The sequence below is a fragment of the Pholcus phalangioides genome, unplaced genomic scaffold (assembly GCF_987345545.1).
Source record: "Pholcus phalangioides strain wild (caught in Gottingen) unplaced genomic scaffold, Ppha-v1.0 ptg000007l_1, whole genome shotgun sequence".
Classification (NCBI taxonomy): domain Eukaryota; kingdom Metazoa; phylum Arthropoda; class Arachnida; order Araneae; family Pholcidae; genus Pholcus; species Pholcus phalangioides.
This window is the reverse complement of record NW_028301600.1, coordinates 50933638-50954846: the sequence shown is the minus strand read 5'-3', so window position 1 is coordinate 50954846 and position 21209 is coordinate 50933638. Positions and strand designations below refer to the sequence as shown.

General features: G+C 34.0%; 1 protein-coding gene across 1 annotated transcript in view; it reads left to right on the top strand.

Moving 5' to 3' along the window:
• The window catches only part of LOC149085452 (Kv channel-interacting protein 4-like), a 161590-nt gene extending 145667 nt beyond the window's left edge, over positions 1-15923 (top strand). The window contains exon 7 of the mRNA XM_089233954.1: positions 14047-15923. Coding sequence (XP_089090080.1) covers positions 14047-14094 — 48 coding nt within the window. The 3' untranslated portion in view covers positions 14095-15923. The remainder of the gene's footprint in view (positions 1-14046) is intronic.
• Positions 15924-21209: the final 5286 nt, after the last annotated feature.

Genomic DNA, 21209 nt, shown 5'->3' with positions numbered 1-21209 from the left:
GTATTATATAACTATATCATTAAATGTACAATATTTTAAAAACCTGATGTTTCATTTTCGATCATTAGTTCCAAAAATATTTTTGCCTGTTTCTTATTTTATACAGCATTACATGCTCTGAAAAAGTGAGTATGTAAGTTTATCGATTCTTGTAACTTATGATCGATTTTTAGAAGACTCGTTAGTTGACACGCAATAAGACTGCTTCCCTCAGCGCAAACAGTTATTTAGTCTTCACAGTAAGATTCAGTGGGAGAGTGATGTCATTTTGCAGGAAACTAGTGTAGAAGTCTGAAATGATATTTCCCATGCTCTCTTGATTACAAGGCAAAAGACTATATATATTTGAGTAGTGAAACAGAGTAGGAAAGCATAGTTGATCATCCTATGTATCTCTTTCGCTTCGGGTAGACTCATGTTCCCCGTTTCTGCACTCTTCCGACTTTATGGTCTCAAATCTTGACATCAGTGGATTCTTAGTTCCGTGTTATTTAACTTTATACTCTAAGTGTATATGAGCAACTGCGTTTGTCTCAACGCATTAAAACACCAATTTCAACTTCGAACTTTCTTTTATCAATCTTCACCTCGCAACAGTGAGTTATGCTATCACTTACTTTTGTGATCTTAATTCATAAAATTTTGAGGGCATTAATTCATAAAATTCTGAGGACATCAATTCGTAAAATTTTGAGGGCATTAATTCGTAAAAATTTTGAGGGCATTATTTCATGAAAATTTTGAGGACATTAATTCATAAAATGTTGGGGATATATTGAACTATTAAAATGCAGAATGATTCTAAATTCATGGGAGTGAAAATAAATTCCAAGAGGTAATGTAAGACACCTAAACAAGCATTTGGTCATAGAAAGTGTGGTCCAATCGCAATAGCAAAGGCGTTAGAGGTGCTTTAAGAGAGTGCGCAATAACACTTCACCAGTAGCAAATACCATGTTTTTCCGACGGATTTACTGCACCATGTGATGCCAACCATCCGAAGGTACAAGAGATGTAACATTATAGACCCCCCACTCGTGGTGCACCCTGGGTAACACAAAAATCTACTACAAGTAATTGTACCGCTTGTCATAATTTGGCGCAGCGTGACCTTGATTATTCTTCTCCAATAAAAACCGAAATTAAATCCGAGAGTGCGTGTGGTTTCAGCAAAATTCAGCGTTTTGCCAATTTTTTTAGTGAAACAGAGCTATTCAAACCAAACACTACATTTCTCCTGATACGGCGTGCCTATTGAGATGAATCCAAACCCACAGCTTCAATCCGCGGAAAACCGGTATTGAAGTGTGGCTCATTAATGCTGCCAGCTATTTAATCGTAGATTTAGCTTGGCTCCTCCTCCAAAACCGATTTTGTGCAGCTCAGAATCACAAGGCTTCGCACTTTGCTCATTGTAGTCCATCCTCACTCAGAATATTCAGTGAAAACAATCCGCTGCACGTGCTGGTATCATTATTGTGCGAAAAAGAAACGATTGGGCACAGAGTTGTCGATTTCTATGCCCTATTTCCAATCACCGTGAGGTATTTGTGAGCCAATCCGGTAGATTCTATGCCAAAATAAGAAGAAACGAAATAGGATGCTGTGGTTTACAATGTAGCAAACTTGCTAGATAGTCTTATCGGACTACTGTCTTGACGTCACAGATGAACTTGGCAACCCGTGCGGAATCCTGTGTGAACCCGGCTTCACATGGTACCCTGTCTCTCATGAATTTCTCTTCTCTCTTGGATTTCTTTTTGTGGGTCCATCCAACACCGCCTAAGGAAGAAAGCCCTCGCACACAAAGAATGAATCCTATGTTTCTTCCTCCAAAGATAAGGGAATTTCCCTATGTGCTGTTTTTTCTTCTCTAGCGTTTTCTTCTTTCTCAAAATGCAACTATAATAGCGAAAATATTAAACATAGCCTATTTCCATTCAAAAGTTAATTGATCGATTTTTTTCATATTCTTTTAAAAAAGAATTAAAAAAAATAGCCTTTGCTAATCTATGAAAATGCAACCAGCACTTTAAATTTTTTGATTCCAAAATAAAACCACACATTTTTGATCAAAAACGCTTATTAAATAACATTCAACATTCACATAACCAGATATATATATGTGGGGAATGCTCGCATTAATACAACTAAAAGGGATACTAAGATGGTTTAATCCACTGATCTTCATTAAATAAGAAACAAAATAATACAACAAAAGCGTCAGTGTGGGAGGCCACGTCTGGTCTCACCCACGTACACGTCGACGTCTGCGTCTCTCAACTCAGTATACATCGTCAGAGGGCGCTCGTATCTTACCGTGGAAGATAGGACGTCTTCCTTCCTACATCGGCCATTCTGATCTGTAGCATGCGCCCTCGCATGTGCAATACTTATACATACAATGTACACACATATAAGCAAATAGACAAAAACTTGCCAGGGAAAAGAAATGGACATCAAAAAAATTAAAAAAAATCGGCATAATATGGTTAAACGGCAATGATAATTATAATAAAAGGCATATTAGAAATAATAATCACTAAGCACATCCGCAAACAAAAAAAAAATATTGACTCATAACTAAAAATTAAAACACGTCAAAATAAAAATCAGCGACAAAAACACAACATGAGAAAAATTATCGAAAAATAGAAAACACGCTGAAAGAAGAAAATATATGTACATAAACGCACAAAAAAAAAATATTACGTAAGTTTCGAAATAACACGTCTATTGAAAAATGATAATACGCCTAATCATGAAATAACACGCTCATAATCATAATAATCATCTATCATTCATGGAAATACGAAATCAATAGGATCATGAACAAAAAAATCAATCGCATTAAAATGAAAAAGAAAGGAGAAAAAAAAAATGTATACATAATGAAATCAAAAAGTCAAATATTCATATTATTGTGACAACGTCGTTCAGTTTGTATTTGATTGGAGGTCTTCTACGATAGTTATACGTCTTTCTAACCTTTAACATATGTTTGAAGTTTTTACTGGATGTCGGCAGATGTCCAAGGTGATTGGTATGGTAGGTGTTCAAAGGGGTATCGTCTTTTTGATGGGTATGCAAACTACTCGGTTTGGCAGTCTTCCTGTTAGCTTTTCGGACAGCTTGATGAACACTGTTGGATATCCGAAAAGATATAGCAACGGCCAAAATTACAACGAAGAGGTATGCTGCAACACTTATATATGAGAAATATTTTAGAGATAATAGCAAAAGTAACACCAACACAAACACTATAGCACTTTCTTTCACATCTGTCCAATGCATCAATTCGGCAACTAGAGAGAAGAAACAGCAACAACTTTCATCATCAGTGTTGTTATCAGGTTCAGCTTCCATGACGTCGGATGCTGTTGAATGTTTCACCACCTTCTCGTCATCGGTGTTGATCATACGTCCAACCAGCTTATCGCACACAGGACTCATCTCTTTCTCATCATCAATATCGTCTTCAAGCGAATCAAAGAATTGTTCTTCATCAATATCACGTTCGATGAAAGGCTCTCTGAGAGGATGGCACATCGGTTTGTCGTCTGTGACCGTGAGGCAAAGTTCAGCATTCGTAGTTTCGGTTTTAATAGGCACATCAGATGGAAATAATTGATCACCGTCAGTTTGGGTTTCTTTCGACGCTAAGGGCGAAATGTCAATTTTAGGGTTTTCTTCAAATATCGCATAAACGAGTGGTTTATGTGCATCGTCAGACGTCTGCTTCTGAAGGTTGGAAAATATCACACCATCGGGTGTAATAGTGAGTTCGGCTTGGTTTATAACATCACATCCTAGGATAACATCAAATATCATGGAGGGATTCGGCACAACGTGTATCTGAGCAGTAAGTTTCTGATCGTCGATAGAAAGCGTCGTTTCAAAAGAACCAATGACACGAATTTTTGAATAACCAAATCCAGTAAGAACACTAATATTCGTTGTTAGCTTTGGTGATCCCAGATGGATCCATGCATTTTCTTTCATGAGAGTCATTTGACTTCCTGTATCAACTAAACATCTTATTTTAGTACCCATGAGTCGAACATCTTTGCACATTACATCTAGCGGAGTAGCTTGGTAGGTATTATTTACGTCAGCGGCATAATGCAAGGATTTTTGGATGATTTGTGGACACGCGTCAGATTTATGACCAAATTCGGAACAAGAAATACACTTTGGTCCTCGATGTTTCTCTGGACATAGTCTAGAAATATGACCATTTCCATTGCAATTAAAAGACGTGATCTGCTTTGATTGCCTAGGTGTATGAAAGTTTTCGAAATTCGGGTTTGGCTTTTGACTGCTTAATTTCGGGTTTGGCTTGTGGAACCAACTGTTTGCGTCAAGAGTATTAGTTGGATGATGGAATCCAGTTGAGGATCGGCTACGGCTTGTTTCATTAAAGACTTTTTCATACATCATTAACTTTGTTTTGAATTCGGCAATCGTCTGGCACCCATAGAGTAGAAATTTATTTGCTGGTAAATCAGAAATACCGTTTATACAATAGTCTATAATCGACGCATCATCGATAATACCATTGCCATGGCTAGCTAATTCTCGAATAGCTATAAAATATTCGGAAAGGGTTTCTGACGGACGCATTTTCCGTTGTTGAAGTCGTCTGTGCAATTCGGCACTGTTTATCTTCATGCTAAATTCCTCAAGTAGTGCTCCCTTTAATGTTTTCCATGTCGTTAGCCCTCTTTGAGACTGGACGAACATTTTCGCGGGGCCTACAAGGTTTCGTTTTACGAGCATGATTTTTTGTTGTTCGTTTAGGGAAGGAAAAAGCGAAAAATTCTCCTCCACGTCCCCGATGAAAGCATTCACACCATATGTATCTTTCCCCGAGAAAGACCTCATCGTCTCTTTCAAGTCGTTCAAAACCAGCCAATAACTTCCGTCTTGACAGCTATGATGGTTTTCGAAGGCAGGGTTCGGAATCGTCGTCACAACAGCATTTTTGTTTACATGCAGGGGATTCCGTGGGGTGAACGAGTCTCTGTTCTGCTTAGTGTGAGGGTGGATATGTGGTGGGGTCGCGTCGGAGTGAAGTGGGTGTTCTTTTTTCTTTCCATGAACTGAAGCCTGCGATATGGAGGTTTCGGCGTCGTCATCATCATCATCATCATTGTCCTCCTCTGAAGTATAATTATTACTATTATAATCGTGAAAGTCTTGCACATTCGACAAAAAATTAAAAATTTCGTCGCAAATCTGTTCCTTTGTTTCGGGGATTTCCAAATGCAGGGCATTTCCGACTGAAATTAACTGGGACAAATTAAGTGATTCTAGGACTACTTTTTTTCTTTCGGGAACATCAACATTCCAAGGAAATCCCTTGAAAGCTCGAAGCTTTTTTCTGCTGCTTCGATCGAAGGGTTCGGCAAAAATGATGTCATTTAAGAGCTTTATGGTTGATGATTTCGCAAATTTTAGAGTTTGAGCAATGGATGGAATTTCTCCGAGAGAAATCTCCATTATGAGAAAAAGAACTCACCCCGTCTGATGAAAACAAAAAGTCTGCTAAATAATCCAGATGCACACACACAGTATCACACTCGCGTTGGACAGCTTCTCGTCGCGTCTACCAAATGTTACTACACTCGTCATTTATCTAGGGGATGGTTAGGTTTAAAGGGACGAGCCCCCAAATGTGGGGAATGCTCGCATTAATACAACTAAAAGGGATACTAAGATGGTTTAATCCACTGATCTTCATTAAATAAGAAACAAAATAATACAACAAAAGCGTCAGTGTGGGAGGCCACGTCTGGTCTCACCCACGTACACGTCGACGTCTGCGTCTCTCAACTCAGTATACATCGTCAGAGGGCGCTCGTATCTTACCGTGGAAGATAGGACGTCTTCCTTCCTACATATATTTACATGCACACAAAATTATTTCTTTAATGTTTCTAATTTCCTATTTTGCTTGGATGAAAATTTTTAATCAAATCATCATTGACTTTTTAAAAATAATTTTACGACAGAGCATTTGTAGAGCAAAAAAAAAACGATAGTTTTGATAACATCATACATATTATGTTTAGGATATTCTGAATTCAAATATATCTCTGATATATTAAAATAGTAAAAAAAATGATGAAATCTGGGTGTGGGGGGGGGGTGCAAATGGGGCCAGTGTCTCGAGTGCCGAATTTTTAGGGGCGGCAAATATCGGGAAAGAACAAAATACCGGTATAAAAACGCAGGGTTTGTAACGTAACATAACAAACTACATTTCAGTGGTTTTTGCATTTAATAAATTCATTTTCAAATACAGATGATAAAAGTTTTGTGATGATCACATAGTTAAATTTTACAACAGTTATCTTATTACATATATATTTTAATTCTCCTTTATCTGCATTTTCTATTAATTGGTATTTGATGTCAATTGAACCATAGCTATTTGTAATTAGGATGTCATGGCAAGTTTCGCATTTCACCCTTTTCTAATAAACATTGACACAATACCTAGCAGTATATGTTAAGATGGTATTTAAATCATCAACACATTCTAAAAGTTCACCAAAATGTTGAAGTTTTTGGAGTCACTATCATCCATAAGTGGCACTTACAGTATTGAAATTGTCAACTAAAAAATCCCCAAGTAAATGTGAACTTAATGTTAAGGGAAGAAAACTTTATACTCTCAATTTAGTTTCAGTTTCAAATATTGGTGTTGAAGAGACATTATATATTGTGCACCCATCAACTGTCTGTATAAACCAAGTATTTCTTCTAATGAATCAGTTTGAAGCTGTTTTCAATTTATCACCTGAAAGCATTATATTGCTATTGAAAGGAGGATAGTATAGATCAACTTCTGCGTTTTTTTGGTTAAGAGAGTTATTTCGTATATTTTTGAGTAAATGCACAGTGTCAATAACTAAAAAGGCCTGTTGTTACCAACGGGATAATTATACCTACTGAGAAGTTTAGGAGGATCGGTGAATCGAGACATTGCTTTTCGATTGATTGCATTATTCTTGCTGTAGATACAAATTACTCTAAAACCAACATTTTTTAAGTCAAAAACTAATTTCAATGAAAATGAATGTAAAATATCACCGGAAATATTGTTTTAACTGGATAAATATGAATATATTAACTACATCTTTAAAAATAGATTTCATGCTTTGTATCATGAATAATACATTTCGTGTAGTGGCAATATCTTCTGAGTTGACTGAAAGGCCAATCAGATTTCCACCTTTGCAATTAAGAGCAGCTTTAATGTGTGTGAATCTCATCCATTAACAATGTTTTGTTATTTTCATTGAGATAAGAGACTTTATTTTTGATGTATGATAAGAAATTAACTCATTTTGCTCATCTAATGGATTAGTAATGTAATTTACGAACAATCGCTGTAAAGTGGCAGAATGTGGTGACATAAAAATATTACTTTTCGCAAAAATTTATAGCAATGGGGAGACATCGAAAATAGCTTTGAACAAAGAATTTAAAATTAACTCTGATTTCTCTGGTTTTTTGGCGTGATAGTAATGATAGTTGTTCTTCAACAAAATCACGTATGTATTTTTTCCTCGATACTGTTTTTGGATTCTCCTACAATGATTTTACACGGATTTAGCAGATCATCTTTTTGACTGCAAGAAGTATTGAAGTTCTCCATTTGGTGCCAAAATGTCTGAAATAAGATGTATGTGATTTTGATATTTTTACATATTTGTAGGCACTTACCAAAATCACAGATTCCTGAATGACCAAAGATGTTATTTACTCAGGTGCTAGTCCAACTTTCAGCAACATAAACATGACATAATTGTCATCCATAATCAAAGTCCATTTATCATGACTTCTGTCTGTTTTGAAGACCTTCAATCAATATTTTAATTCTTAAAAACTCTTGAACGCAAACTTCTTCTCGTATTTTTCTTTTCATCTAATGCTGTCCTGCATGGCACTGGAGAGAGCTTCATTTTCCATACGAATGCGCTTTGCATCAGGTCCTTTTCGGGAACATTTTCTGATGGAAAAATATTTTGGGCAGTTTGGAAAATTGGAAGGGATAGCAAAATGATAAAGTCGTGAAAGCGGCAGTGAAACACTTAATTTTTTTTTTTTTTTACAAACAACTCAGAGCGTCAATGAATGTCACTTTCTTGGAAATGTGCATCACAGATCTATAAATCAATAAAATAACACAAACTAGATAATAAAAGGAGACAAATATAGTATTTCTTTTTTTTTTAAATTGACTGCTAAAAAACAAATTTTTAAAAGCATAAAAAATTAATACCTACTCCTACAATAATTACAGTCGAGAAAGTACAGTTACAAATGGGAAAATTAAGAGAAACACACCTATATATATCACTGGAAAGTCTTTAATGTTAGGGAGAAAAATCTTTGGATTCAAAAATTTCAAATTTCAATTTTAATGCCTTGTTCAGTCTCTACGTTTAGGCTGCTATTGAATGTAAAAATTATTGAATAATTATGATTAATGATTTACATCTATTTGATTATACCGACTGAAAAATTATTATATATTATATATATATACTAAAAAGGTAATTATTTGAAAAAAAATGAATACAAGATGGAATTTTTTGAGAGTGAAATAGAACCTATGCAGTGGGTCGTCATCAGGAGGACCCCATGCATATATTTTTGGATTAACAAGTAAGCAGCACTTTCTTGATCTCATCAATCCCTCTTGTGTGGGGACGCCTTCTTGGACATATATCACCACGGAGGTACCAATCTAGAATACTTGTAGTCCACCTGCTGTTCTGTTTTCTCGCAATATGCCCAGCTCATTTTCATTTTAGACGTTTAATTCTTTCCATGATATCATATACCTTTGTGTGGTTCCTTATTCAAGTGATTCGTTTTCTGTCTCTCCTTGTGATGCCTAGCATACATCTTTCCATGCTCCTTTGTGTTGTCTAGCATACATCTTTCCATGCTCCTTTGTGTTGTCTAGCATACATCTTTCCATGCTCCTTTGTGTTGTCTGTGACCTTTGTATCGTCTTGCTTGTGAGTGTCCATGTTTCAGCTCCATAATCATCCTGATACTTCTGTTTATTTCATTAATGATTCCGTTGTCCATGGTGATTTCTTGTCCCAGGTACACATAACTTTCTACTTCTATCTCTGTGTTGTTGAGCAAGATTGTCCTCTTCAACGTAAAGGGCTTGAACATAACTTTTCAGATTCATTTTCAAGCCCACCTGAATACTTGCTTCACCAGTTCTTGTATCATTTCTTCTAGTTCGTCTGGATTACTGCTGATAACAACAATGCCGTCGGCAAAACGCAAATGGTTGAGAAATTCTCCATTTATTTTAATTCCTTCCTCATTCCAATCCATTTCTCTGAATACTTCTTCTAAAACAGCGGTAAAGAGTTTTGGTGAAATAGTATCACCCTATCTGACTCTTTTCCAAATCTTTGTTTTTCCTTTATACAAACGAATCGTTGCAGTTGCTTTGTCATATATTTTCTTGATGATATTGATGTATATCATATATATATATATATATATATGATATACAAGGAAAAAAATATATATATATATATATGCCAGAAACCTTCCCGGGAGTATACTCAACAACTTCCCAAAGTTTCATGGCAATCAGATGAATGTTGTAGTAATGCATAAAAGACAAACAGACAGACATACATTCGTTTTTATATATATATAGATATATATATAAATGTACAAAATGTTGATGTAAAACTTGTTTTTTAAGTGCTTTTGCAAATATTTTCTTGCACTACTTTGAAAACAAAAATTTAATTTCTCTTAATATTACTGGTTCCAGATACATTGAGGATTTAATAATTTTCAACTACAACAACTTTCACGAAATCAGTCAACGAATTTATTCTAGAATATTAAATCTTAAAAAAAAAACGAATCGCAACAATAATCAAGCTGATTTCCTTGACTTAAAAATAAACATTGCTAACAATATGATCTTAACGTTTTTTTTGTCGTATCCCCGACAAAAGAAAATACTTTAATTTCAAAGTCAATTGTTTAGCTAATCGCAATTCAAATACCGGCAAAAAGATTTTCAAAAATATTATATTTTCTCAACTATCTCGCATCAAACATATCTGTAGTAATGCCAACGATTTCCGAAATGCATTAATTAATCTTAAAAAAATCTTGATAGGCAACAGGTTTCCTCCTTACACCTTGGACTTGCTTCCGCCTCACACCAATAACTATAACTGTTCACTTTTAATCTGACCGACGTAGCTAGGCCTTGCACATGGTATGTACTTGTACCTTCTGCATCTATTTTTATATTTTATGTTGACTGCAACTTTGCTTTTATTTTCAACGTGACAAAAAAAAACCATTCGTTTTTTGGCTATTTTCTTTTGATTTTTCTATGTTTTTGAATTCAATGGTACTACAGCAGAACGTCGGGGATCGAGCATCTATTTAGGCTTTTGAGACAAAGGGATGGTCTCAGAAACGTTCGGTGTTAAGCCAATGTTAGGGTGTTCGCTCGATGATAGTCCTACACATTGGCTACGATTTTTTTTTCATTTTTGAATTCCTCAATTTTTTTCTTTCTAAATTTTTTTGAGATTTTCAATGTTCATATATATTGTTTTCAATTTCCAGTTGTTCACATAATTAATTTGTTTTCAGTTTTTCATATATAAACAATGAAATAATATATATTTATATATATATACACATTGGCGTACCATTGGCGTATGCAAAGGGGAGTTTTGGGGTTCTAACCCCTCTCTCAAGCCGAGATTAGTGTTATTTTTCAGGAAAAAACGTAAACCCCTTCACCCCTTCTTGAGAAGAAAAAAAAATTGAAGCCCCCCTGAGAAAATTTTGCGTACGCTTATGAGTGTGTGTGTGTATATATAATGTATATAGGGTGAGTCGGACCTATTCTGCAAAAACGAAAGGAGGTGATAGACGAGCCCGAGTGGATCATGAAACACCCCACCAACCCTGTCCTATCTCAAAGCGTTTTCAAATTAAGGTGGATGATCGATTATGAGAAAAAAATGCGTCAGGTATAAAAAAAAAACCAGAATTCGTGAAGTTTCTGAAAAACCTATACGCAAACTAAGCGCACATTTGGAAAGAGCAGAAAAAAATGCTATATATATATATAAGGTGGTACCAATTTCATTGAAATATCTGGTTTTAATGGTGAACTACAAGCGCTGAAAGTTTGGCAAAGTTCAAAATCGAATTGTCGCCAAAATTTTTAATCACCAATTCTGCAAACATCCTTCCAGCTAGAATCGGTAGAATTTGCAAAAAACATGTCCATTTTTCACCAGCTTTCCAAAGAGTTTATAATAAACCATATCGATATTCTGGTTCAGGAGAAATTAAGCCTTTTGTTCGCAATACATCACTGAAATCACTGTTTGTCGAAGTAGATATTCGACGGAAAACCGGAATTCTCGAATATAGATTTTGGTGACAATTTGATTTTGCAGAAAAAAAACCCAGAAGGGGTGACATATTACATTTATCTACAGGTTATCTGTTTTTAATGACGAGCTTCAGGCGCAGAGAGAATGGTGAACTGAAAAATCGAATTGTCGCTAAAACTACGTCAACGAAAGCATATTTCATTAATGTATTACAAACAAAAGGCATAATTTCTCCTGAACCAGAACACAGATATGGTCTATTGTAGGCTCTTTCCAAGGCCGTTACAATGAACAGTTTTCGGTAAACATGACCCACTGTAGCTATAAGGGTGTTTCCGGAATTGGCGAAGAAAAATTTTGGCGACAATCCGATTTTGAACTTTGCAAATCTTTCAATGCTTGTAGCACGCCATTAAATCCACATGTTTCAATGAAATTGGTGTCACCTTTTATATGAGTTTCTCTGTTCTTTATAAATACTTCCGTTTGCGTGTAGGTATTTAAAAAACTTGACAAACTTGAGTTTTTTCAGACTGGCTAAATTTTTTTTCCATAATCGATTATTCACCATAACTCGAAAACGGATCGAGATAGGACCGGATTAGTAGGGTGTTTCATGCTTCACTTGGACTCGTTTATCACCCTCTTTCATTTGGCAGAACATGTCACGTTCACCCTGTATATTATTAGTTATTAGTTATTTTTAGTGATATATGCTCCTATATTGGGTTGCTACATTTTAGGTGCATTCGACATCCATATTTTTGATGAGCATTTTTCCACCTTATTGAGCAATTTGTCTGTGTGTTCTGACCTTTGTACTTGTATAAATGTTAAGATTTTTTTTATATTGATTGCATAGCACAATCAAATCCTCTCAGTGACACAAATAGATTCTTTATTCAACAATACCCAATGCATATTTATGACATGTAATCTTAATCTTTTTCAACTCAATCATATCTTAATCTTTTTCAACGTTGCGATATTTTCGTATACAGGGTGTTTTACGGAGTGTAGGAAGGGAACAAAAATTCTGCGGTTGATTCCAAAATTAAATTAAAATATATAAAAAGTACCAGTAAGAAGAGGATAATTAAGCTGTGACAAATACTCTGTGAGAGGATACATGCAATTACATGGAATATTTCCGTGAAATGATAATTGAAAGAAGTATAAAAATTAAAAGTTTTTCTCGGCTCTCAATCAACAAATTGTCGATTACACAAATTTGTCTCTATTTTTGCGAAAGAAAATTATCCTGTAACATTTGTGGTTGAAAACTTGACAGGATATCAGTGATGGGAAAGCTTTGATTTTGTCACTTTTTTAAGTATGACGCAATATGGAGATCGTCGTAAAAGTGACAAGTATCAAAAAATTTCACTCTCGATGACTTGATAAATTTTCTTTCGAACGTAAATTTGTTTAATATAATTTAGAGAAGTGCATTGCTAAGTAATTGAAACTTTCTTCAGATAGGGTCGTAAAAAATTTAATTTTATATTTCCCTTAAATATCATTTTACTGGAGTGAAACTATCACAGCTTAATTTCTATCTTTTTGAAAATGTTTCCTCATAATTTCACTTCCGTTTTAGGATCAACCATAGAATTTCAATTATTTTCGAAAAACATTCCACAAAATGCTTCTTATACATGGTGGATAAAAAGTCCCTAGAAACTTTAAAAATGAATAAAAACCGGAAAAATAACCGAAATAAAAAACGGTTTGCAGGGTTAGCATCGCTAGGTCACGGGAACTTTTTTAAGACAGGAAAAAAACTTTAAAAAACAGCCGATAGGTGGTGCTGGTACGAGCGACTTCGGTGGAAATATGCAAATGGGACGGCTAAAAAACTTGCGTTCCTAATCCACAAGCAGTTCATCGTTGTAAACCGTGTATGTGGACCTGCTGCAATCTATCTTTGCTGGATTTGTGACTCGCCTGCAATCTGTTACCCCCTGTGGCAGTGGTCATGTGGAGCACATACTGCTGTAATAAACGATTTGGAGGAGGCATTCTGTTCGTTATTTGCGTATCTTTTCTTTGACTTGTGTACGTGAGCGCCATCTATCGGCTGTTTTTTAGGGTTTTTTTCCTGTCTTAGAAAAATTGCCGTGACCTAGCAATGCTAACCCTGCAAACCGTTTTTTATTTCGGCCGGTTTTTATGAATTTTTAAAGTTTCTACGGACTTTTTGCCCACCCTGTACATAGTGTACGAGTATCTGTTTATAGTTTTTCTGTTATTAAGTCCAGAATATTCTTTGCGTCGTGTAAGTAAAACGGAGCATACAAATATTTGCAGATACGTCGTAACAGCTGTTAGAACAAGCTTGATAATTAAAAAACTTTTCTGATATCTAACTTAGTGTCTTCTAGGTACCAGAAATTTTATCAAAACTTCTGTGTCATGTCTGATAATCATTCCTTTTTTTATTATACACATGAAAGCTAAATGAAGAAGACAGTTTAATACAGTATAACATCAAAGATTATTAAATACTTTCCGTGTTTCTTCTTTTATGAAAGAATAGTTCCTTCGCGATATCGTTTACACAAACATATTAATATGCTCCTATTAAGCATATAACCAAATTTTTTTGTTCTTACAGGATGAGAACAGAACTCAAAGCCTGTTCATGCTTGATACAATTCTCTGAGAAGAAAATGCCGGAATTTACTATTTTTGTGAGTTTGTGATACATTGGTCAATGTCAAAAGGACTGGGAATTACGTTCTTTCTATCATCATTGTTGTTTTATTTTTTCCATATCCTCAAAATCCCAAAGCATACCTATGGATCCATAAACTCCCTATGAAATTCCCTTTTAAAGACATAGCATAAATAATTGTAAGTAGTGTAAAATTTATCTTGAGATAAACACATTTAATTTTATAGAGGAAACAGAATTTTGATCGTAGGATTTCGATACTACTAATTTGAAACTAATGGCGTTTAAACGTATCCGATTTCTTTTCAGTTACTAAATGTAGTATTTCCATATTCATCGAAAACATCCGCATTTGTGATTCACTTATTTAAGCCAGAGAGAAAATATTCATTTTATGTGTTTACTCATAAAGGCAAATGAATTGATGTTGAAATTTTCGAATATATTACTCGTATTCCAATTGCCGAATTCGTTGGGTGTAAGGTTTCAAAAACGCTTGCAACCATTCATTCGTTTTGCTTTATTATATATTGCATGTAATTCACCTTCACGGGAGTGTGTACGGAGGATGTATTATGAGGTCATTGTTTGCAAGGCGTCAGTTGGAGTGAGAGAAAAATGTATTAGAATGGTTATCTATTTTCCTCGATGTAAATTTTCAATTTATATGCCTTCAAATTTTATATGACAATTACATGAGCCCATAAACAAAATTGTGTATTTATCACATTCACATTTTATGGAGTACAATGGTACCTCGACCTATGAGTATCTTATTTTGAGTAATTAAAGTTATACGAAAAACATATTCGCTAAAAATTCAACAACTTACAAAGAGTATTCAACTAACGAGCATGAAACATACACATGAATTCGCAATAAACTTATTCAGCGTTCGGAAATTTAGTGGTTTGAAAAAGTCAGAGCTGATAGAGTTGTGTTATTTTAAAAGAAATACGTACTGTGTAATCATCTCCAGGGAGAACTTTTTTTATTTTGCATTAAATACATTCCTTGCACTGCACTATGTTATCATTATTTTAATATTTGGGGATGTGAAAATTTGATTCGTGATGTACGACATTTTCTTGATTTGATGCATTTAATTTTCATAGGTCGGGGTACCAAAGTATGTGAAATGAAGAGGTGAATGCCCGTGATTTCATAGGATGTATATAATATGCGTTTACATGTAATGAGCCATCAAAGCTTAACCACCTGTGATGTTCATTTTTTGCACATAAATATTGTTTTATTTCTACCTATAAACTTTTGAAAGATGTGGAACATGAAAAAAATTCATGAAATCTGACAATAAGTGCTGCGCGAGATAAAAAAAAGAACATTTTTTCTGTGACATTTTTTTTGCTCAGTAAATATTAGGTTTTTTTCACAGAATTCCAATCAAAATTCCAGTTGAACTCGCATTTTTCACAACAAAATCCTGGTGCAAGTTTTATCTGATTTTGCGTCTTTAGTTATGTAACAAACCCATCTTGACTATATACGTTATGTGAACTATTTCACGTAGACAAACCTTTCTGAATTCAAATTCTCACTTTTACCGGAGCAGATTAATCATCTTATATATTTATTCAGTTCAAGTGGACAAATTATAGTACTCAAAAAATTAGTGATTAACATCGCTAAATACTGGGAAAATGCTCCAATGTCGAATTGTTTTTAAATTTGTCATATGAATAAAATGCGGAATCAGAATCATATAATTGCTATTTATGAAAACGTAAACGTTGTTTGAAGAGTAATCACTAATTCGATAAATTTATAAATGTAATATGGAGTGTATTTTTTTTGTATTTATCTCATCGTTAATAATTTTGTAGCAGCACAATAACTGAAATTTTGAGATTTTTACTATTAAATTTAAAAAATAAAGAAAAAAAAATGTGCCATACATGCGCTATCAAATTGTTTCTGACGTAAAACAATTGATGACGCAGTTTTACTAATTAGTACCTAATAAGATGAGATATTAGAACTCAATTAAATTAGATCGCTATAGTCGGATGCATTTCCATGCTTGTTTGAATCTTCAGAAAAAACCCACCATCTAAAAATAAAAAGCAAGGACCAACAAATAAATGGAAAACGTCGAGGTTTCCTTGACAAGTGGGACAAGGAAACAAGAAAATGATTTCAGCACTTAACGTTTCCCAATTGATGATCAGCTCTTTCGAAGGGTACACGGTCTTGGTGAGATATATAGGAAATAAATAGGATAAGAGAGAGACAGAGAGAGAGAGAGAAATGGAAAAAACATACAAATGGATGATTTTCGGACAAATTTGAAATAGAAGTTAATATTTGATAAAACCTATCTAAAAACTGAACAATTTCTTTCAGAACCACCATTTTAGATATGTTTCGTCTCATTTAAAGAAATTCTTTTTTCCGGTGTGAAATTGATTTTCTTGAAACTATTTAAACAATATTTCCACAATAATGTCTGATTTCAAGTTTTTTTATAGAGACGATAAGTATTGTGTCGGTCACTACGATACGTTTTCTCTACAAACCATGTCAGTCATTTCCTTTTAACGTGTTAAAAAATTTCGTGAATAAAAAAGTTCAGTTTTTAGACAGGTTGTGACTTTAATACACATTAGGCGTATCTCAACCTCTATTCACGTGAGCATACACGATTCAAATAAAAATCTTTTTGAATCAGATTTCCATGAAATTATATTTGAAAATCAAATGCGATGAGTTACCAAAACACGATGTTCGACTGTTGCACATGTGAAAAATTGTGTATAGCTGAAAATAAATTCCAAGACATGATCTCTTTGTTCTTCTTTATCCTAACGCTTTTAGCATAGGACATCAAATGATTGGATCTGCTGTCACTTTTATTTCGAAAACACGATATGATAATATGTCAACAATTTAGTTGAGGTAAAATTTAATTTCTCTAGTAAGTTCTCGTGATTTTAAGACATTGAACATTTCTTAATGCAAATGAATTTTATGAGATCGAAATTAACCTTTCAGAATTATTAAAACATGAATTTTACGATATCATTTTTTAAAATTCTTAATAGCGGAGATTTTGAAGAAAAATAGATATATCAAAATTAGCACATGGGTTATAAAAAAACTTTTTATGGAAGAGTGACAGAAATTCCAAGCACATTCAAAAACAATATACAGTTCAAACCACACTAAAAATAATACTGTATTTCCAATAAAAACCTAGAAAAATTCTTTTTTCTTTTGATAATGTTATTCATAATCATGTCCGTGATTATACAGAGTGTACACTCTTATCTAATTCCTAAACCATTAAAGAAAAACTCCAATTATAAAAATAAAAATATTTCAAATGCTCCGGCATCCTAAAAGCTGTTTAAGTAAGAAAAAGTAATTTTCGAAAAAAAAGGTGCTAAATTTACTTCTTTTGTAGGAGCCCCGGCTCATATATAAGTCGTGCTTAGTACATTAGTGTAATATATGGAACACTGTATCAGGTATGACCCACAAGTGGAACAGTGATAAACTACTTCAAAATGCCCCCCCCCCCCCCCCCATGATGCTATAGAGGCAGTGTCGCTCAGTCGTCACCATCACCACGGCTGCTATAGGAGAATATTTGTTTTTACACTTTTAGAAATTTACTTAGTCAAGATTTCAAAAGTGTGTATTAATAATCACTGGAAACGTGCCCGCTAATTTGAAACCAAGCCCAATGTACATCAAAAGTGTTGTATTTCATTGTATTGTTTTCATGTTTAGCTAGCGATTCTCTTTGGTTTCATAGAACGCTATATTTTCCCAGATGGTGTGTTGGGTGATATGGAATATATTATCTGAGTTGTGGACTATATAGAATATCACTTCAAAATGGAAAGAAAGATAGAAGAGGAAAAGTCTAGAAATAATGTTTGTCCTGTTCTCTGTGGGCCCATTTTGATCAGGGCCGGCGTCAGGCCTGAGGTGACGAGGCAGCCGCCTAGGGTGGCTTATATACAGGGGCGGCATTTTTTATGACAGATTTGTTATGACGGTGTTTTAAATTTCTTACATTTTTACACATCGAAATCATTTTGAGGGGAGAAGTGTGAGTGGATAAATAAAAAAGCATAAGTAAATACAATACTTTTGAAATGCTAATTCAACTCTTTGCTATTCAATGCGCAATTCATCTCAATACACCTACTTTCCTGCACTTCCAAAATGTGCCTCCGGTCTCTACACATAGGTCGGACATAGCCGAATTATCTTTTCTAGTTGCATCCATCCTTCGGGTAGATTCGAAATCGCATAAGGATGGGAATTTGGCTGATCTGATTCTTCATGTTGAGGCCTCTGCAGAAGCTGGTTTCTGAAAAATTAGGTTCCTTCTCTTCTTTGTAAAGGGTCTTTTCACTCTTTATCAATATTTTTCCAGTTGACTTTGGTTTTGACCGATCACCTCAGCAAGTTTGAATTCCTCGTTCCTCCTCCGACAAATGCCCCTTTCGGTGAACACTATACCAGAGATAAGCATATCTCTAGCGTGATGCTGCTTCGACTCAGGAATGTTTTTATATGCCAGTGATTCTCCAAAACACTGGTATGACAGCACTACACATAACAAGCATTACAGAGAAACAAATTTCACATTATGTTCACAACACGTACACGCACATTCCAACATGTTACAAATCGTTAAAAGTTCCGTAGAGGAATATAGACGAGGTGCGAGAAATACGGGTTTCGTTTATTCTATACCAGGTTTTAAATTGGAATAATCGTAAAAATAAAAGGGGTATTCCATATTACCCGAATATCAAAAATATTTTCAAACATTGGCATGTTATTAAACCAGAAAAAATATATGTATATTCTCTTACTTTTAAAATTTATCAAGTTATAAAACGTTTATTTTGTTGAATTTTATGCATATTTCCTTATAAGCTCTTAGGGCCCGTATAAAAATTGATATCTAATAACCATCATAATTTTCCAAAGATTTCATTCAATGGCATAAAATTAGGATATGGTGCTCCTAATGAATAATAAATTAAAAAAAAAAAAATTGAACAATTCGTGAAATTATTTTTGTTTTTTTAACTTTCTCAGAAATAATTTTTTTTATCTAGAACGGCATATAGGAAATTATGTGAGAGCATTTGAAACATTTTCTTTTATAATCAGAAGGTTCCTCTAAGAATGAGGTTTAGGAATTAGGACAACGATAAAAGTGGATGATCACCCTGTATATTTAACTATGAGCTGGATGGAATAGAGGATGAATTTGATCATTGAGTATTTTTCTAAAATAGACTTTGTTGGAATCACGTAAATTGGAGAGCATGAATATCAAACGTGTGTGACACAATCGACTATTCAAATATTATAGCTCTTAAGAGAAGTTATCTTTTCTTATATATATAATCAGGAACATATGTAGTTTATAAAAATACTTTAATCTTGTTAATTGGATAAAAGCAATGTCAGTATCGATTTTATTGAGATGTATATGTTCTGTAGAATAAATATTTCTAACACAATGCCAATCTTAATGTGTGCTTGCGTGATATCGATTGTTAATAATGTATGAGCACATAACAAATATCAATATGAAATAGATGCTGTGCTTTAAGCTTTTAAAAATGTGTCAATAGTGCTACATCATTTACATATCTTAAAATTCGCACTCATATTTTACGAATTGCGAATTTTTCAACAACGCACCGAAATACGAAATCAAGACGTGATTCTGTTCAATATTTTGCGTGAATGTTCATTCGCACCTCTTTCGTGAATTTCATCGAAATATATATGAGACGTCAATTCATTGTCATTCACCTCAATAAATCGAGCTTCAATTCCTGTGTGTACGTTCAAGCATATTATACGTCTCGAGTTATCCGAATAATTATGTATGTTGCATTTTAGCGTCAGGACACAGTTACGATATTTGAGCTTTGCAATACTGAAATAATCGGTACCGCTTTTCATAGTTATTATGCTTTTGATAATAAAGTGAGAACTTCAGGATTCTCAAATAGATGTTATATTCCGTGTTTCATTCAGAGACATTGTTTTGCAATACAGTAGATGCAAAATCTACAACCTTGTTGCTGTCTTCCCAATTTTTAGACAATCTCTAAAAAAGAAATAGTTTTGTTTCACCTGCATTATTGTGTACCGTATGTTGATTTAAAGAGGAAAACACGTGGACTGAAGTAGGACATAATTTGACACTTTGTTTTGTCTTCCGTAACTGTAACGGCAATTTCATTTGAAATAAAAGCTTGTTCTTTCTTATTCAGTTTTATATTTTTTCTATCTTTAAATTATTATATGTATGCTTGTAATTGAGACCAATGAGCTTTAATTTTGAACTTTCTATTCCTATTTTTTCTTTCTTTCTCAAAATATACAGGCTGTTTTAAATTGTTATTGCTTGATTATTTTTGCAATGTTGATATTAGAAGTACAATTTCAATTAAAAACTTTCTTAATTAACTTGCAATTTTAAGAAATGTGAAGTTTCTTTTTTTTATTCCTGTTATGACATCTTTTTCAATTTGAATTCAATTTTTATTAGGAAATTTGTGAACCACATGCCCTCAACTATGAGCGATAAATTCTCAAAACTTTAAAACGTAATCTCGATAAATATTACACTTAAAAATATAATTTTTTAGCAAATAACTGCTCAAGGAAAAATATATATATACATGACCCGAATTAAAAGTGTTTTCAAACAGGGTGTGTATATAAAAAAACTAATATTAATTCTCTTAACTTACACAAATTATGATACTTTAAGAAAAAGAATGTCATTTGGAAGATTTTTAGTAATTAGAACTATGCGTCTACAACCAACAGTTGCAGAGATAGTAGTATATGCAAACAATTTGAAATAGCCTGCATAGCAGTGTTTCTCAAAGTGTACGTTGCGGCCCCCAAGGGCGTCGCCAACTTTTGTCAGGGGCGTCACGGCAAGCTGGAAATATTTATTGAAATTTAAAAAATGATAATTTATACGTAAAACTTTTATGAATGAGAAATAATTGGTTATTTTATGAGTGAAAATATCCAATATAAACTATTCTGGGGAGCCACAGAGGAACCATGAATTGGGCAAGGGA